The following is an 18,749-nucleotide window of genomic DNA, read 5'->3' as shown; positions in this document are numbered from 1 at the left end:
ATGGTCATTCCTCAATGTTTTCCCTGACTTGCTGCAAGACAAACAGTCACCAACCATGGTGGTTAATATAATGACCTCTTCCCACATTTAGAATTATTGAATTTTGGTTCCTCCCCTAATAATATGCCCTGTATAAAACTCAGATTCAACTGCTCCCTTGCTCCAGATCAGTATCGTCATCTTCATATTATGCAGGCTTTGTACAGAAAGAAGCCCCAGCTTGACCAGTAATGTCTGTTTATTTTTAACCATACTTAGACTATATGCCCCCACTAGTAGAACAGTTCAAAATTACTCACCAGAGATATTAAGTGTTCCACAGAGGGTTCATACAATGCCTTTCAGACTAGCTTTCAACCACTACACTCTCAAATACTATGTAGGGAAACTAATCACCTAAATCTTTTGGTGCAAGCTCTGATTTCTCGTATTTTATTATGATGGCCATTCCTCTCTATGTACACAGAGGTCAAAAAAATATTACTGCTTTTGGAGAAAAAAGCTGGTGATTGAAATTTCATGAAAAGAACTCACTGTAATGAAAAATGTCTGTTTTAATGATTGGCATCCCAACTCTCTAATCATTTCTGTGACATTCTCTGCCATCTTTTGTGATAACACAAAACAAACTGTCTTCTTTAGAACTTTTTCTATGTTCTCTGTGAATCCTACCTGGTAAGGATCCCATACCATACAGAAATACTCCAAAAGAGGATTTTTAACCATACATAGAATATATGCCCCCACTAGCAGAACAGTTCAAAATTACTCACCAGAGATAAAAGTGTTTGACAGAGGGTTCGTACAATGCCTTTCAGACTTGCTCTCAACCATTGCACTCTCAAATATATGTAAGGAAACTAATCACCTAAATCTTTTGGTGCAAGCTCTGATTCCCCTTAGTCGAGTTGTTGCACCTTCTAAGAGTCCTACTAATAAAACACAATCTTTGGTTCACCTTCCCACAATATCTTCTGGTTTTACTTTAAAATGTTCATAACTGTAATCCCTAAATACATACATTAATCAACAACCTATAAATTTGTGTAATTTGTTGTGTAAACAAAATTTAAAGGAATTTTTTAGTTCTCATATGATGGATCTCTCAATTTTTATTGTTTAGGATCGATTGCCACATCTCGCATCATATTTTACTGGATGGTAAATGACAGTATCATCTGCTAACAATCTAAAGGCGCTGCTCAGATTGTTTCCTAAATCTTTTATGTAGATTAGGAACAGCAGAGAGCCTATAAAACTTGTTGTTATCCAGTTGCACAACTGAGACAATACACTGCAGGCATGCAATTTGATTAGAAGTCTGTAGCGAGAAACAGTGTCAAAAGCCTTCTGGCAATCTACAAATAGGGAACCAATTTGAGATCACTTGTTGATAGCACGTTACTTTGTGTGAATAAAGAACTAGTTGTGTTTCACTAGAACAATATTTTCTGAAACCATGATGGTCATGTGTCAATAGCTTGTTTTCTTCATGGTATATTACAATGTTCGAACACAGTATATGTTCCAAAGTCCCACTGCATATCAACATCAATGATATGGGTCTATAATTCAGCAGATTACTTCTTATCCCTTTGTTGTGTATTGGTGTTCCCTATGCAACTTTCCAATCTTTAAGCATGGATCTTTCACTGAGCAATTGGATGGATACGACTGCTAAAGTATGAGCTATTTCATCAGTATACTCCAAAAGTAACCTAACTGGTACGTAATCTGGACTGCAAGGCTCACCTTTATTAAGTAACATACACTGATTCACTACACCGAAGGTATGTACTTACAAATTATTCATGTTGAAAATTGTTTTTGACTCCAATTTTGGGGTATTTACTGCATCTTCTTTGGTGAACAAATTTCAGAATACCATGTTTGTATTAGTGGTACTGTCATCGATAACATTACCATTGCTATCATGCAGTGAAGGTACTGATTGTGTCTTGCTGCTGGTATGCGTTACATACAACCAGAATGTCTTTGGATTTGCTGCCAAATTCCAAGACAGAGTTTCATCATGGAAATCTCACACTGATGGCCACACTAAGTGTTGAATGTCTGTAAATAATTGCCAGTCTTGGAGATTTTGCATTCTTTTAAATCTGGCATGCTTTTTTCATGGCTTCTGCAACTTTGCCCACAGCTGTTTTGTGTTCCATGTGGAATCTGTTATGTTTCTTATTAATTTACTTGATATAAAGCTCTACTGCTGCCAACGCTATTTCTTTGAACTGAAGCCACATTTGGAGGAGTATGTTTACATAGTATGAAGAATGTAATGTGGAAGGAATGAAGAATATCTCTCATGAAGGCGTCAGGTGAATTTTTATGATAACGACGATGACGATGATGATACATTAACGGTATCCAACCATGTAGTTATTAGTCCACTGAGTCTCTCATCATCCAAAGGTATTTTTTTTTTGTTCCTCTCTTTAGTTAATAAAACTAACATATGTTTTGCACTAGGTACGTGAATGGTAACTACCCTACAAAAATTCAACTGTCAAAATATAAAAATAAGACCACAGTGTAAAAGTCAAAACTGGAACCTAATATATGTAGTTAGCATCTCAGGTTCAGAGATCGAAACGAGATTTCTGCCGTCCATGGAAGGTTCAGTTGTGAAGAATGGAATGGGTTGCACTTCAGGGCTAAATCAGCAGTGAGGGGCGCACTCTCCCACCTCCGATCCCTAAGCCGGCATATAAACTATGTTGTCTTTAAATCTTGTTGTAATATACACTCCTTTGTAGGAAGTGTGGCACATGACTTATAACTGTTTTATCATCCACTAGAATCTCTGATTAGTGGTGTTTAAGGTTCACTTTACGACACAGGTCATGTGTAGTTGTACAATCTTCAGAGATGTGGCAAACCACTAATGTTTTAGAGAAAATACACCATGGGGGTTGTTCTTGTCATAGTAGAAATTCATGAGTTATTTTGGTATGTCCAATTCTGAGATGGCATAAGGCAACATATTCCATTCTTGAGCTCTGTAAAGAATACCAGACCTTGGAGGTGAATTTGATGGTCCATAATTTATTGCACTATGTGGTTTCTTGGCATTTGTCTTCCCATTTCTTGAGGACATGGCATCGAATGTGTGATCTTGAATCAGCAGTTGGAATATCTAATTCCAGTGTTTCCATACCCACTGCTTATTACGCAAGTTTGTCAGCCAGCTCATTACCTGGAATGTGAACGTGACTCAGTGTCTAGAGAAAAACAGTAGATATCCCTGTGCTGTGGAGGGAATGCAGTTGATTACAGATGGTAGAGATCCAGCGGACGTTTTGTACAGCACTTGTCTATTACTGGGAAAGTACTCAAGGACTCACTGCATGTAGCGAAATTCTGTTGAGGGAAAGCCATTATGTTTTGTAGTGTTCTACAGATGGTTATTAGCTTTGCAGTATAAATATTGCATTCTTTTGTTAAAGAACATTGTTCTCTATTCAGGTTGTGTACTTATGCATAGCCGAATCAGTCATTATCTTTGGAGCCATCAGGATTGCTGAATAAAATACACAGATACGAAAATTGGCAGTTATATTTTCTTTGGTGTTACACTATAGGTCCATTCTTACAGCTGGTTGGGGAATATACGACGGAGGTGTCCAAGAGTGACAGTATTGCATGTAGGTAACAGGAGGAGATTGAAGTTCTTGTCAGAGGACTTCCAGTCGTACTGCTGCTGGGCGTCCTGTACCCAGGCGGTTAATGAGTAAGCACACTGCTGGACTGTGGAATAAAATGAGATGACAGAGGTAGTTTCACATTTCATTAATCATGACTGTGTAGTGAAATAAATTTTGTTGGCATCGTATTTTCAATGTTGGTATAGCCACCTCTACAAGAAGGCTATTGACTGGGCTTGTTCAAAAATCTCCAGTTACAAAACAGACTCCACTGTGATGGACAGGGTTTAGTCACATGGATGGATGGTCCTGCTGTCCCATAAATAATGTTTCCATAGTCCAAACAGGAAATTATGGACACTTTATAAAATGTTAGCAGAACAGTTGGATTTGTATCCTAGAAAATGTTACCAAGGAAACAGAGTACTGAGTTTCTTAATACAGGAAGTCTTGAGTTGTACGTGTGGTAACCATGTAAGTTTATGATCAAAAAGAATTCCTAGAAAATTTTGCTTGTTTACTACTTAGAGCAGCTAGGTTTTGAGGTATAGTTGTGGTCAGGGATGGGCAAGCCATATTCTACTGAAATGCATGATGCTTGACTTAACTGGTGAGAAATAGTACCCATGGCTTTGCTCCCATTTTTGTGTCTTCCATACAGCTGTCTGTAGTTGACATTTTCCTGTAGATAACAATAAAGAACTATAAATAAAGATTATCAACATACAATGCTGGTGTACATCCCACCACGCGACTACACCATTTATTGCAATTGCAAAATGTATGGCACTTAAAACTGATCCCTGTGGAACTCCCTTTTCCTGAACATATTTGTTACCAAGGGTTGTGCCCATCCTGACTCTAAATTGTCTAAGTGATGAAAATTTTGTGGTTGATAAAGTGTGACAACTCCACGCCTTGGGTAAATCAAACAACTTGTGATCAGATGTCAGTATAGTGCACACTAATCCCACACTCCAATCATTTGAGATGATTAGTGGTGGTTCAACACCTTCAGAATTTGCAATGGAATTGGGAAAGGAGATCTCTTAGATTCTAAACACCCTCTAAATTGCACATTAACCATCCTTTCTAACAATTTATTTCAATTAGCGACACACTCACTCCCACTCCCAATCTCTATAGAAATTTGCTATCTCGCCAAATCCTGTTAGAAGAGTTTGGAACAGAGTTTTTACTATTATCACCAAGATGTTGAAACATTTTACTATGGATGTTAATTAGCCCTGGCAATGTATCCCTACATAGTTTTAAAGCATTATTTAGTTCCCAGACTGTCAAGGGAGTTAGCCTGCTGATCCACATGTGATTATCGGCATTAAAATCTCCCAGCAAAATGAAAGGCTGGGGTAACTGTTAATTAGGTTATTCACTTCTCTGTAGGTAATATCTTTGTCATGAGGAATGTAGATGTTGCAGATTGTCATCATTATACTCAATTGTACTCTACCAGCTGTGCTTGAGTCTAGTGTAGGTATCTGTTCACTGAACATGTTGGACTTTACTAGTGTACACACACACACACACACACACACACACACACAAAGGGTGTATCATAATTAAATATCGTAAATGCATACAGTTGAAAGTACACGATACTAGAAGCAAAAAAGCCTCAGTAAACATAGGGTTGAAAACGAGCAATTTTTCACCTTCGATACTGTGAAACGAATCTCTTCTACTGCAAGTTCTTTGCTTTCCATATTTTGGGAACTGGTAGCATGGACCAAAAGAAGAAAAAAACGCCTGGTAAACATGTGCTCTAAAATGCATTGCTCTAAAATGCATTCGTTAAGAGCTATGAGCACTTGTTCATCTTTCCTACTTTGAAACAACTCTTTTAATGATCAAGTGCTCCTAACTTTCACGGTATGTGTTTTAGAGCACGTGTTTGCTGCAAATATTTTTCTTATTTTGGTCCATACTACCACGCCATTAATTATGATACCTCCCCCCCCCTCCTCTCTCTCTCTCTCACACACACACACACACACACACACACACACACACACACACACAGAGAGAGAGAGAGAGAGAGAGAGAGAGAGAGAGAGAACAGTAGCCCAATGCCTTCTTTGAGCTTGGCATGGTGTTCAGACAGTCTTTTGTGGTCAAGGAGTGTCCCAATCCCATCAGAACCAATGAATTAGTTCTTTGCTTTGTTCATTTTCTGTATTTTTCCTTCTTTTTCTGTTTCTGCTGTTTCCCTTCATGTAATTTTTCAGGTTGTAGGTTGATATAAGATGATGAACATTTCGTTGGCTTAACCCCTTAGTCTCTTTTATATACTGACTAGTATCAAACTTTACATTAGTCGTATTTTGGAAGGAAGAAGCTGTGGACTGGGGTCTTCCCCTCTTGTGCTGTTGGAGGGATGCGAATTGTCTCCTGCTGTATCCGCTGGAAGGCTCCTGCTGACTGTGTAAGATTGGAAATCAAGAAAGATGGGAATCTCTCTTGCATATAAATTTTTTGTTTTGGTTGTACGTTCTTTGTTTGTAATGGATTGTAGATTTGGTTTTGCAAAAGTTGAGGTATATGGGATGATAGCCATAACTTCAACACAAATTTGTCATAAAGTCAACTGGGTGCGCGTATTCATATTCTGGTGGATGGTGTTCTGTACATGTTGCACAGAAAGGCAGTTGTTTGCAAGGATGACCTTTTGTATTTTGGGTCTGCTGTGGCAGTGCAATGATGTGTTCAAAATGTAAGCAGTGAAAAAATCCCATAAGTGATGAGATGTAAGGTTTCGGATCACACCTACACACCATAACAGGATGTTTCCTTCAAAACCTAAGATGGAAGCACCTGTATGTATTCGCTCATCTTTTGGTCCTTTTTGTACTATCAGACAAAATATATGCCTTGTCATGCTAAATTTGCTCATTGCTCATCATCTGTGTGGAGTGTAAGGTCTGCATGAAAGATAACTTCTTGTGCCACGTTCAAAGTTGTAGACGGAGTAAAGGTCACTTGTATGTCACCAGTCTTCCATGTGTGAGAAGTGCTTGACATTGTGCAGTAGGAGGCTCTCTTTTGTAGTTTTTGCATTTTTTTTCCAATGTGTCTATTTCTTCATATTTTTCTTCAGTGTGTTCATGAAAAATAATGGCAAATCTCTGTTCAAGTACAGCCATATGTGCCAGTACACATCAGGCATCGAATAAAATGTTTAGTTCCCAGACTTCTGGCTTGTCCCTCTCCCCATGGGGTAACCAGGATATGGAATGCAGTCAGATTTTAACTGTCTGCACTGAAATATTGATACCTATCTGCTTAGACAGCCACATCAGTATAGCTATTGTGTAGATTTTGTTTGATAAATTTCATGAGTGCCACGTCTGCCCTGATGCCAACTACTCCGACAATAGGTTCTCCCCATGGGGGAACCACTCAGCGATAGTATGGGTCATCTGCTATGACAGCCATTGCTGGGAGTACACAATGCCAAAGACAGGCATCTACTGCATGGTATACATGGGGAACCAACAGCTAAGTCATCAGAAGTGTGATCCCTGTGTTGTCAGGGGGCTCTATCTAAGGGGTACATAACAACCCTACCATATTGGATTGGCTACTGTATTGGCTTTTAAGCATGTACACTAGGCTACACAGTACTGTGTGCAGAGAATCTTCAACACTGTAGGCAGTACACACTATTTAAGGCATTCTTCCCAGTGGACTCACACTACAGAAAAAGTTTTTGAAAATATATGTAGGTCAAAACCCTAAAGAAGACCAAAATTACTTCAGCCCAAATGCTATGCAAAGTAAATGGATAAAGGTATAACTGGAAAAAAGTAGGCCCCTAGAGACCTAACCAGGCCAACGCCAAAGACTTCTACCATTGGGTAGAGAACAGGACAATTTTTACCTGCTTTTTAAAAAATATGTTTTTGATGGTTTTGGATGTTACAGAACTCAAGTCACGCTACAATGACCTTGTGGTCACTAACTACCATATCCATCATGATGATCTCTATTTCCTCAGGAATGCTTATCACTGAGAGGTATAGCACATTATGGCAACCATTTACACTTCGTGTGGGCTCCTAAACTAACTGATCAATCAAAATAATTTTTGAAGAAAACATCTTTACAATTTATGACAATGTTTTATGACTACCATCAACTTTATACAAGTACTTTTGCCAAAATATTGAGAGTAAATGGAAGTCACCACCTATTATAACTGTATTGGATATGTGACTCAAATTTTCCTTTAACCTTTCAGTGATTGTATCACCTGCGTTTGGGGTGGGAGTGGGTGTTGATAAAATAAATCAATAATTAATTTATTCTAGTTGTCAAGCATAGCCTCCACCCTAACTAATTCACAGTAACTGTCTATTTCATTATGTGACAAACTACCTCTAACAGCAACAAACATGTCATCATAACTGAATTTAATCCATCGTTTCTGAAGACCAATAGATTCTTGGTACAACTTAGGCTGAACTTATCTCTGGCTTTTGCCAGCTTTTAGTATCTGTAATAATTTCTGCTTCAGTGCTTTCTATGAGCAATTGGAGCTCTCATTCTTTCCCAACACATCTAGGGCAATTTACAACTACAATTTCAATTTTTCCTTTTCTGAGACCCTCTAAAAAAAAAAAAATTGAATCCTGCTGCCCATAAAACCACCTGTTGTGTGTAGTGGACACCTCACATACACTGCTTGGGGATGGTTAGTACTCCTGGAAAGACATTGTCAATTTTGATCTGATGACAGGATATGCCACCTGGGGGATAGCAGATGTACTGATAATGGTTCCAACATCACCTGCGTAGCATACGGCACAGCTACCACAGCACCACCTGTGGCTACCCTTTAACAGGGAATACTCACAGCCAGAAGGCTCAATGTGGTGCAAACATGTAAAGCAAGCAGGCAACCATGCCATGGTGATGCACTCTTGCTTCGCACAGCCTACTAAATGACTTTGAAAGGGGTCAAATTGTGGCCTTCCAAGTGGTGGGATGGTCGTTTCAGAGAACGGCCAGACAAGTTGGACATGCTGCATCAGTTGTGCCACGATGCTGGTATCAGTGATTGTGTGATCATTCACACACCTGTAGACGAGCTTCTGGATGTCCACACAGCACAGATGTCTGCCAGGATCATCGTACTGTAAGGTCAGCAGTGGCAGATTGTACAGCTACCACAGCACAAATAAGAGGGCTTGTGAGCGCAGATGTGTCAACATGATCTTTTGCGAACTGATTATTGACAGTGGAACTATGGACACGCACACCTCTAGCCCATATTCCACTCACACCACAACATAGGCACGCATGGCTTGACTGGTGCCATTACAGTATCACGTGGAAGATGGGACAGCATGCCATAGTCTTCAGGGATGAAAGCAAATTCTGCTTGCATGCAACTGATGCCATTTGCATGTACAATGTAGACCTGGTGAGTGCTATCTCATAGCGTGCATTCGCCCAAGACACACTGACCCCACCCTCAGGCCTTATGGTCTGGGTTGCCATAAGCTACAACTCTCGTTCACCTTAGGTGTTTCTGGAAGGGATGCTAACCAGTGCTCTGTATGTGGAAAATGTTATTAGACTCACTCTTTTGCCATTTTTGCAACAGGAAGGTGGTGTGTTGTTCCAACAGGATAATGCTCACCCACACGCTGCCCACGAAACTCGGCATTCTCTGCAAGATGTACACCGACATCCCTAGCTACCGTGTGTCTCCAATTGAGCATGTATAGGATATGATGGGACGAGAAGTGACTCTTCATCAACCAATAACTCTCACAGAACTATGTGAGCAGGCTGAGCAGGGTTGGCATAACGTATCCCAGCACAGTGTTCGCCATCTGTACAACTGACTAGATGCCAGAATCAGCCCCCGCATTGTCGCCCATGAAGGCTACACCCATATTACATGGGTGTTTCAGTATGGGTTGATACCTGGTACCACAAAACCAGCTCGTGCTACTAATCTGTAAATGTAATCATTTCATACACTGCACATGCACTGCCACAACAATAAATCTTGAGTGAATTGGAAAAGTCTAAAAGGATGTACTATTTTTTTTTTCCAGCAGTGTATTAAGGAGGACTTGACACCTCTTCATCCTATGACCCAAGTCAAGTAATCAGTAGCTTACATTGTTGCAAAATGTCTGGCCTTTGCTTCAGATCCTGCACTTAGTTCTGTACTAAAGGTCCATCGATTCTGTCGACGATATAGCAGATGCTGAAGTCCGTCTTAAAATAAGAAATAAGACTGGCTATCTTTATCACTTGAGATAGCTTCCAGAAATCAGAGTGAATCCCTTCTGACCTGAAGTGACACACAGTGTTGGTACAAAGTGAGCCACAACCTGCAGATAACTGCACTATGTGCTCATCATGGCATCTGGGACGACCTGTTCCACACATGGGATGACTCCCCCAAGTAGTAATATTAAATTTCTTAAATTGAATTCTTAAATTCTAATTTTGTTAGCCAATGAAATATTTTACACAACAACCAGAATACACGCAGGCATTTGTTATACATGCAAACTCACATTATTTCACCATGTGGTGATAACTGCAATGACTGTTAAATGGAATAAGGCCTTTTAGTATGAAATGTAAAATGAATGTATGCATAAAAAATAAACTTTGGTCACGTTTTCAGTAATAAGAGGACTGCTACATGAACGAAGCAAGCAAGTACCAATGTTTGACTCTGACTAAAACCAAATATCCAATAAAAGCTATAAAAACTCAAAAATGTTGAACAGCTGTATTTTTGTGCTCTTACCTTTATATGATGGGATGTAACTTTTAGTATTGGGATCCAAAGGAAGTAATGCCCTTAATGTCCGATGACTTGAGGTGGATGGTGTTCCTGAAAGGCAAATCATATTAATTACAGCTCACACTACATTAGGATAAAGAAAGCAACTTCATTATCAATATTTTTAATAAATGTACTGCACAAATTTGACACTGTAAAGGAAGCCATAACATCCTGCTCTTTCTTAAACTCAATACAAGATTTTTTGCAAGTAATGTTAAAAACTTGTCCAGTACTTTACCTGGAAAATGGTTTTAAATACTGACTGTTATTGCAACAGTAAATAAGTTAATGTGTAGCTTGTATTTAACAGATTTATTGTAAACAAATGTAGATAAAATTATATTGCCACAGCTGTTCTAGAGTTACAGATGGTACTCTGCTTTGGTTTGCTTTGGGTAAAACAATGAATCTGATAATTTAGCAGAACTTAATGCACTTTCATTTTCATGCTAGTTTTATCTACATTTTTGGTGTAGACTTTTAAATAGTCTCAAACCTATCTTTAGATGTATTTTGACATAAGTTTTAAACATTCACTGTAGGATGTTGATTTTAACATCGTGACTGAGGCATACGTTATCGATTTTCTGTCTCTGCTGTTAGATAAGTTGTACAAAACCAATGAAGACTTAACATGTGACAAAATTATGCATAATATTTTTTGCATGTAACACACAGAAGTTTCATATGGCATTCAACATATGGAAGTGCTGCCCTCTGGCTGTGGTGAATGTACATTTTTTATTTTATATTATTAGTGTCAGAAACATTTACGATGTATAAAATAATGTACAATATTTACATGACGTGTGCATATATATTTACAAGAAATTATTTACACTTCTACCACCCAGAAGTTAGCAACCTCTATTGTGCTTGGCATTGCATTAGCAGATCATCTGTTGTGCATATTGCTGGACATTGGGTACACTGGAGCAGGGGGAAGGTCGTCTGTGTTGCTCCACACTCACAGAGCATTATGAAAAACACACACCACATTTATGTAATACTCTACAATATTTTTTTATTTGTTGCACGACCTGGTTTTTGGCTGATATGCAATCATCACATGCACAGGTGCATTGAAATTTTGTTGAATAAAAGATTTTAAACTAGTGAATCTACAGAGCATCTCCATATTCAGCGATGCAAAATGTTAATGTTGGAATTAGGAATAAAACAAAAGGGATTATTTAAGTGTAAATGCGATGTAAGATTGTTTAACTAAGACAAAATACGTGACACATTAACTAACAAACTACGGACAAATTACATCAGTTATACGTTCAAGAAAATAATTCAACAAATAACTCTGGTAGCATATTACAAAGATGTGGCTGAACAAAATAGTCTTGTCTTTAATAGGTCCTAAATTACAAACAGATAAGATATAATAGTGATATTAAGCACATGAGTGAAGCAGTTATCATTATACAAAGTAAATTTTTTTAACACAATGAGAGAAATTATAGTAACTTAAATAAAGAAAAATGGGGCATGCGAGTAAGGGGGGTAATGTACGACATGGCCTGGATGGGGTTATGCATAGTTTCTGCCTTTAGAAGTGGTGAGTAAGGAAACTGTGTCTCGTCATTCAGCACTAAGCTTAGGTTGATGGACATGTGTTTATTAATTTCCATTATTTTAAGACAGCTGATCTTCCTTCCGTCAAGGATGTGATGCAATACTTCATGTTGTAACTATGGTCTTCTTTAAGCAGGTGGCCTGTAAAAGTTTCCAGCTTCTGTGGTGTTGCGTCAACTGGGTACATATTGCCCTGCCAGACTGACCTATGTAGAATTTGTCACAATTACTTGTAATTTTATATATTCTACTCTTTTCCAAAGCTGGAGTGCTGTCTTTACCATTGGGTAAAAAGTGTTGTGCACATAAAATGATTTTTTTTACATTCCTGGATTTAAGCTTACTGGCTACATCCAGTGAGACTTTTCCTAAGTATGTAATTGTGCACCATTTATTGTGTTCTTAAGGTGGTGGGTCAAAAAAAGGGTAAAGAAGAGTGTACACCTGTTGTTTGCACTTTTTGTGCATTACTGAGACCACTAAGGTAAGAGGATAGCAATTATTTGATGCTATTTGTCTGAATGCATTTAATTCCATTTGGAAGTTGCCTTCACTCATGAGGATGGGTATTAGGCAATGTACCATTGAATGAATGGCAGCATGTTTATGGGTCACTGGGTGTTGACAATAGGCCAGTATTACCATTCCCGATGTGGTAGGTTTCCTATAAATTCTAACATTAACATTTTTCATCCCTGAAAATGGAGATACTCTGTATATGTACTAGTTTAAAATCTTTAATCCAACAAAATTTCACTGCAACACATACTTATCTTTGTACCTGATGATGGCATAACAGCCAAAAACTGCTTTGTGAAACAAATACTAAGTATTGTACAATACTACACCAATGTTGTGTGCGTTTCATTCATAATCTATAAAATATTCTACCAAGAACTAACAGAACAGACAATAGAGGGTATCATGAATATGACTTCAGTGTTTGTTTGTAATCACCTGTGTCTTGTGTCTTATGCTTTAATTGTGAAGAACTTTTTATCAGATGGCTTATTTCAAAATGGTATGTTTGCCCAAATGTTTTTTTATGATGTACTTATGCTTGATGTCATATTCTAATAGAAACTTTAGTCTAATTTTAACAGAGCTTATGATGGCCATGAACAAAATCAGTCTTTGGTGAAGAGCATAAATTTAGAATGATTGCAATTTAGAACTTTTGCAATCTAGATTGGAAAGGATAAGAAAGCGAATGGCATGAAAGACGAGCACCTTATTACAATAGTAGTGCCAAAAAAGCCAACCATATCTAAACAAGCGTTACTGCAATCTGCTAGTATCATCAGCATATAACAGAAAACTTAATCTTTTGTGATAGAGTGAGAGTTATTGTTGTGACAATGAGGTAAGACTGCACAACCCATGTTGCACGTCTTATAATTTCTGTCATCGAATTTTATTGTTTAAATGCTGCTCCAAAGTCCTACGACCAGTTTGCGTTCTCGATACCTTAGTGAAATTGCTGGATAAGCTGTTATGTGGTATATTACAAGAAAAAAAGACTATTTAATGAAATGAACTCCCAACAATATGGATTCAGAAGTGGGAAGTCAACAGAAGACACAATAAATGAGGTGATAAAGACCTGCATAAATATGTTTTAACTGTAAGGGTGGACTTGCAATCCCTTATGGCGGGCAGCTCTTTTTTGACCACATGAGATGCTTGGACTGCCCCCAAGCATTATACAACTTTTTTATATATGTGTGTGGTGTCTGTTCATCCAGATATGTCCAAAAGAACGGACACTACACATATATAAATGTATATGGCTTGATGGCCATTAAGATCATTTCATTTCAGTGTTGATGCACTCTCTCTCCTGAACTCTTGCGAGAATCCAGCGTGATGCGGTGAGCAATGGGTACGGTGGACAGGGGGTGCTATGCAAGCACTGTGCGACAAGTTGGAAATTTGGGTCAGACGGAAACCATGCTTGGACAGCTCAAGTGCTAAGGCAACCACTTGTGATAAGCAGAAATTGAGGTTCGAGTCCCTGTCCAGCACAAATTTTCACTTGTGACTACTGAATTCATTTCAAGCACAGTGTTGGCTGATGTCAGGATTTATTTCATTTCACCATTATACAACTGTTTTGACAACAACTGCCAAAACAGAGAAGCAACTTTGTCATGCCCAGGAGAAACTTGTACAAAAGAAACTTCTAAAGGCTGCCCACAGGGCTCTGTAAGTAGTCCTCTCTTCTGAAATCTGGTACTCATCTCGGTGCTAGGCAAGCTGCATGATAACAAGCAACTGTAGGAGTAGTGGCATATGCTGATGACCTGATCATCCTTCTGATGAAAAAGGTGCAGCTGAACATACTATATGCGGATGTCCACTGTATGCCAATGTTGCCAATACTGATCAGCAGCAGCTGAATCGGGACTGATGACTATGTCAGGGTGATACCGCATTGTGAGAAAACATGGCAGATCATGGATAATATCACCAATGTTATTTCCAGAAAGGCTTGGGTAGGGTGTTAGCTCATCAATTATCCCCAATCTACTGCACTATGGTAGGTTGTGACAGAAGACTGACAACTGACGCAGCAAAGACAGTTGAGATTAACAGTTATAGCAGAAAAACAGGTGACAGCAGATGCATGGTGATCATAACAACAGAGTTGAATCATAGCCATGAGCTGTCACTCACTACCCTAGGAACTAGAACTGGGGTAACATGGGTTGGCATGTGGCTGCACTCATCACTACAGTAATGATTCTCCGTCAGAATAAGGGCATTGTTGCCTGCAACCAGAAAGCTGACAGGCAACAGAAGAGGCCGATGCAACCACAATTCCCTCTACAGTGCCCAAGTTACTGGCAGGGTGTGCCCTGGACTGGGATGCGATGGAATGCATTGTGACATATGGAAGACAAAAAGTGGTGGTATTAATGTTCATAACTGTTTCAATTAGTTTTAGTCTATACTAATGAAAGATAGGAAGGAATCAAGTAGTAGGGCAATAACAGTGGTAGACATAACCAGATATAGTAGTAAGTGTAGTTTTCATTAATAGCAGAAATAGTTATGGATGTAATAATGTGTACTGTATTAGTTCCCAATGCATACGGAAAAAAAAGTGCTGTTGATAGAAATAATTTGTTAAGAACGAACACCGACTATATTATAAGTAACAAGCTACAACACATTTTTTTTTATTTATTCTGATCACACATTTATTGCATTTCAACCAGAAAACAGAAGACACTTGCCATGTTTAAAGATTGCAGCAAAACCTAACTGCAGCTTTGTGGCTACACAGCATCAGACAACCTCAGAACCAGGCAATGTGAGTGATGTCCTGCTACTTGCATGACTATTTTACTACGCCGCCTGGAGATGTAATGCTACATGCAAACTTCTTTTCGTTCAGCTCTTTGAAACCACCAATGTTCCAGAATCATCCTGTTGAGGAGAAGCTCTCTAATTCTAAAATCTAAATACTGCATGGTTTTTATTACGACTTGCCACTAATTAGTCACCTCTGTTCTCATCAATGTATCATCAACCAAAATTAACCCTGCATGGCTGGCAATGTTGTACTGTGAACATATGTGGAAGGCCTGTTTGTATGGCCCCAATTTAATGAAAGGGGCGGAGGCAGGTCAGGTACACACAAAAAGATGGCAAAAACTTCTATCAGCAGGAAGGTTCATCACCTATCAGGTTTGGCAAGGATGGCCCAGACCTACACTGGGCCAAGACAAATGACATTTGCTGTTCTTCATAAGAAATAATAGATCATGACACAGCTATTGTGTCACTATTGCAACAACTGGGAGGCTAATATAATGAAGTACTACTCACAGAAAATTTCACTTAAGTGATACGTATGTTCTATTATCAGACATGCATAATAATCATCACTCATCTCAGTGGAAAGCATTTGCTATGGTTATTACAACACTGGCAGTGCGCCATTGATTGATAAAAGGCAATTCAGTTGACAAGTGAGCTCCAGTGTACCTCATAAAGTAACAGCAGATTTTTTTAAAACATCTGATGAGATGCCAAAATACTTTATGAAGCATAAGCACAGCATTGAAAAGATTATCTCTGCCTGCAGCAGCATCTTTGTGTGGGATGATATATCATTAGGACACATATCTCCACGTCTTTCCGCATTTAACTGTCAATGTTTTGATGACATTCTACTTCTATTCTTAACCCACTGAAAGAGATAATGAATTTTTGTATCTCTACTTGATGCTCCAATGTTGCCAGATGGCGACACAGTAGATGTTCTGCAAGTTGTGTCACTGTAGATAATTTCAAAAACTCAGATTAGATTAGATTAATACTTGTTCCATAGATCATGAATACAACACTTCGTAATGATATGGAACGTGTCAGGTTAATAAAAGATGTCTGTACAAGATATTACATTACACAAAATACTGCATGGCACTAATGTTTAAGTTGGTTTTTTTTTTCCCCTCCCTTAATTTATATCTAAAAATTCAGCCAATGAGTAGAAGGAGTTGTCATCTAGAAATTCTTTTAATTTATTTTTAAATGTTGGTTGGGTATCTGTCAGGCTTTTGATGCTGTTTGGTAGGTGACCAAAGACTTTTGTGGCAGCATAATTTACCCCTTTCTGTGCCAAAGTCAGATTTAACCCTGCATAGTGAAGATCATCCTTTCTCGTGATGTTATAGCTATGCACACTGCTATTACTTTTGAACTGGGTTGGATTATTAACAACAAATTTCATAAGTGAATATATATACTGTGAGGTTACTGTGAGGATCCCTAGATCCTTAAAAAGATGTCTGCAGGATGACTGTGGGTGGGCTCCAGCAATTATTCTGATTACACGTTTTTGAGCAATGAATACTTTTCTACTCAATGATGAATTACCCCAGAATATGCCGCCATACGAAAGCAGTGAATGAAAGTAGGCACAGCAAGCTAATTTAATGAGATTCTTATCACCAAAATTTGCAATAACCCTAATAGCATACGTAGCTGAACTCAGACGTTTCAGCAGACCATCATCAATGTGTTGCTTCCAGTTTAACCTCTCATCAATGGGCACACCTAAAAATTTTGAAAATTCTACCTTAGCTACAGACTTCTGTTCAAAGTCTATATTTATTGCTGGAGTTGTGCCATTTACTGTACGGAACTGAATATACTGTGTTTTATCAAAATTTAAAGAGAGTCCGTTTGCTGAGAACCACTTAATAATTTTGTGAAAAACATCATTTACAATTACATCACTTAGTTCTTGGATGGTATTACTATACTTGTATCATCAGCAAAAAGAACTAACTTTGCATCTTCAACAATGTGGAATTGTAAGTCATTAAAGTATATCAAGAACAGTAAAGGACCTAAGACCGAACCCCGTGGGACCCTGTACTTGATAGCCCCCCAGTTTGAGGAATCAGCTGTTGTTTTAACATTACATGAACCACAAGCTGTACCTAAATTGTGTCACATGGGCATGTCCACTGGTTGTGAGGCAGCTTAAATGATCGGCTACAACAAAGAACTGCCAGTATGTTGTTTCCTAGCACTAACTCCATTGCTCATTCTCTACTACTGCATTATTACACCCTGAATTACCTTCGTATGCTTACTGAGGGACCTTAGCAGTGGGCCCAGTGTTGGAAGCCCTGGTATATTAACACTATGTTGACCGGTTATCAAATACTTTTGTGTGTGGCAGCATACTATGTTAACACCTTCAGTATAAAGCTCAATACTGAAAATTTTGTCCTACAAAACTTGACAACAAAGGGCTCATGTAGTGGACAAGTTTCTTTAAAGGGGAAAAAACTCAGAATATGGAAGACAGAGTTCTTTCTGCCAACATGAGCCCCAGAGAGTATGTTTACAGAATGGCCTCAGAAGACTTGTTACTCCTGGTAACACCCAGAGGTGCACACATTCTCTTTCCACCCTGCCTGTACCTATCTCCACCACAATCATTAAAGCAGCTCAACACGCCACAACAGACACACACAAGTGGGTGTATACTGAAGCACAGTGGTTAAAGCATCCAACTTGAGTTTCTGCAAGCCTGGCAAGCTACACGGGAGATGTTCAGCCTGCTGCACCTGACAACAGGTTGCGCTATCAGTCCAATGTGACTAATAAATGGCCAGGTATATGTTTGCACAGATAGTTTCACTGCAGCTAATTTATCATAACAGTGGGCACAGTGAAATTAACAGACCAAGCTTAAAGGAGACTGAGGAAAAATTAAGAATCAGGGAATGTATACCAGACATGAAACAAGAGCCCACTTACAGCAGAAGAAAAGTTTTCGTGTATTTATGAGGCAGCTTCAAATAAATCAGAAGGCATCTCACAAAGCAAATTGTGTAAAAAGGTACTAAACACTCATTCAGAAACATCAAGTATGTTAAAACATGTCTGTAAATTTGACCAGCAGTTTCCTCACTCCATAAATACTATGAAACAGGACATAGTGTGTGGAGATCTGAGCTAAGGGCTTAAGGCCATTTAGTAGTATACAGGCTTTCTAACTTAGGAAAAAAACTGATTGAAATAGGAAAAAAAAAACATGGCTCAGTGGATATTAAAAACCACATTCTGATGGTACGCAATGTAGTGCGAAGAAAGCTGAGTATGAAAGCAAATTTTCTTCTTTCAGATATGTACTTTTTTAGATT

At 38.6% G+C, this 18,749-nt stretch overlaps 1 protein-coding gene across 1 annotated transcript in view; it reads right to left on the bottom strand.

Moving 5' to 3' along the window:
- Positions 1–18,749, bottom strand: part of LOC126248002 (zinc finger FYVE domain-containing protein 9) — a 383,986-nt gene that overhangs the window by 161,284 nt on the left and 203,953 nt on the right. The window contains exon 8 of the mRNA XM_049948584.1: positions 10,456–10,542. Within this exon, the coding sequence (XP_049804541.1) occupies positions 10,456–10,542 (87 nt within the window). The remainder of the gene's footprint in view (positions 1–10,455; positions 10,543–18,749) is intronic.

This window comes from Schistocerca nitens, chromosome 3 (genome assembly GCF_023898315.1).
Source record: "Schistocerca nitens isolate TAMUIC-IGC-003100 chromosome 3, iqSchNite1.1, whole genome shotgun sequence".
Taxonomy (NCBI): Eukaryota; Metazoa; Arthropoda; class Insecta; order Orthoptera; family Acrididae; genus Schistocerca; species Schistocerca nitens.
Note: the sequence above shows the minus strand (reverse complement) of the source record. Positions and strands in the feature narration are given on the sequence as shown.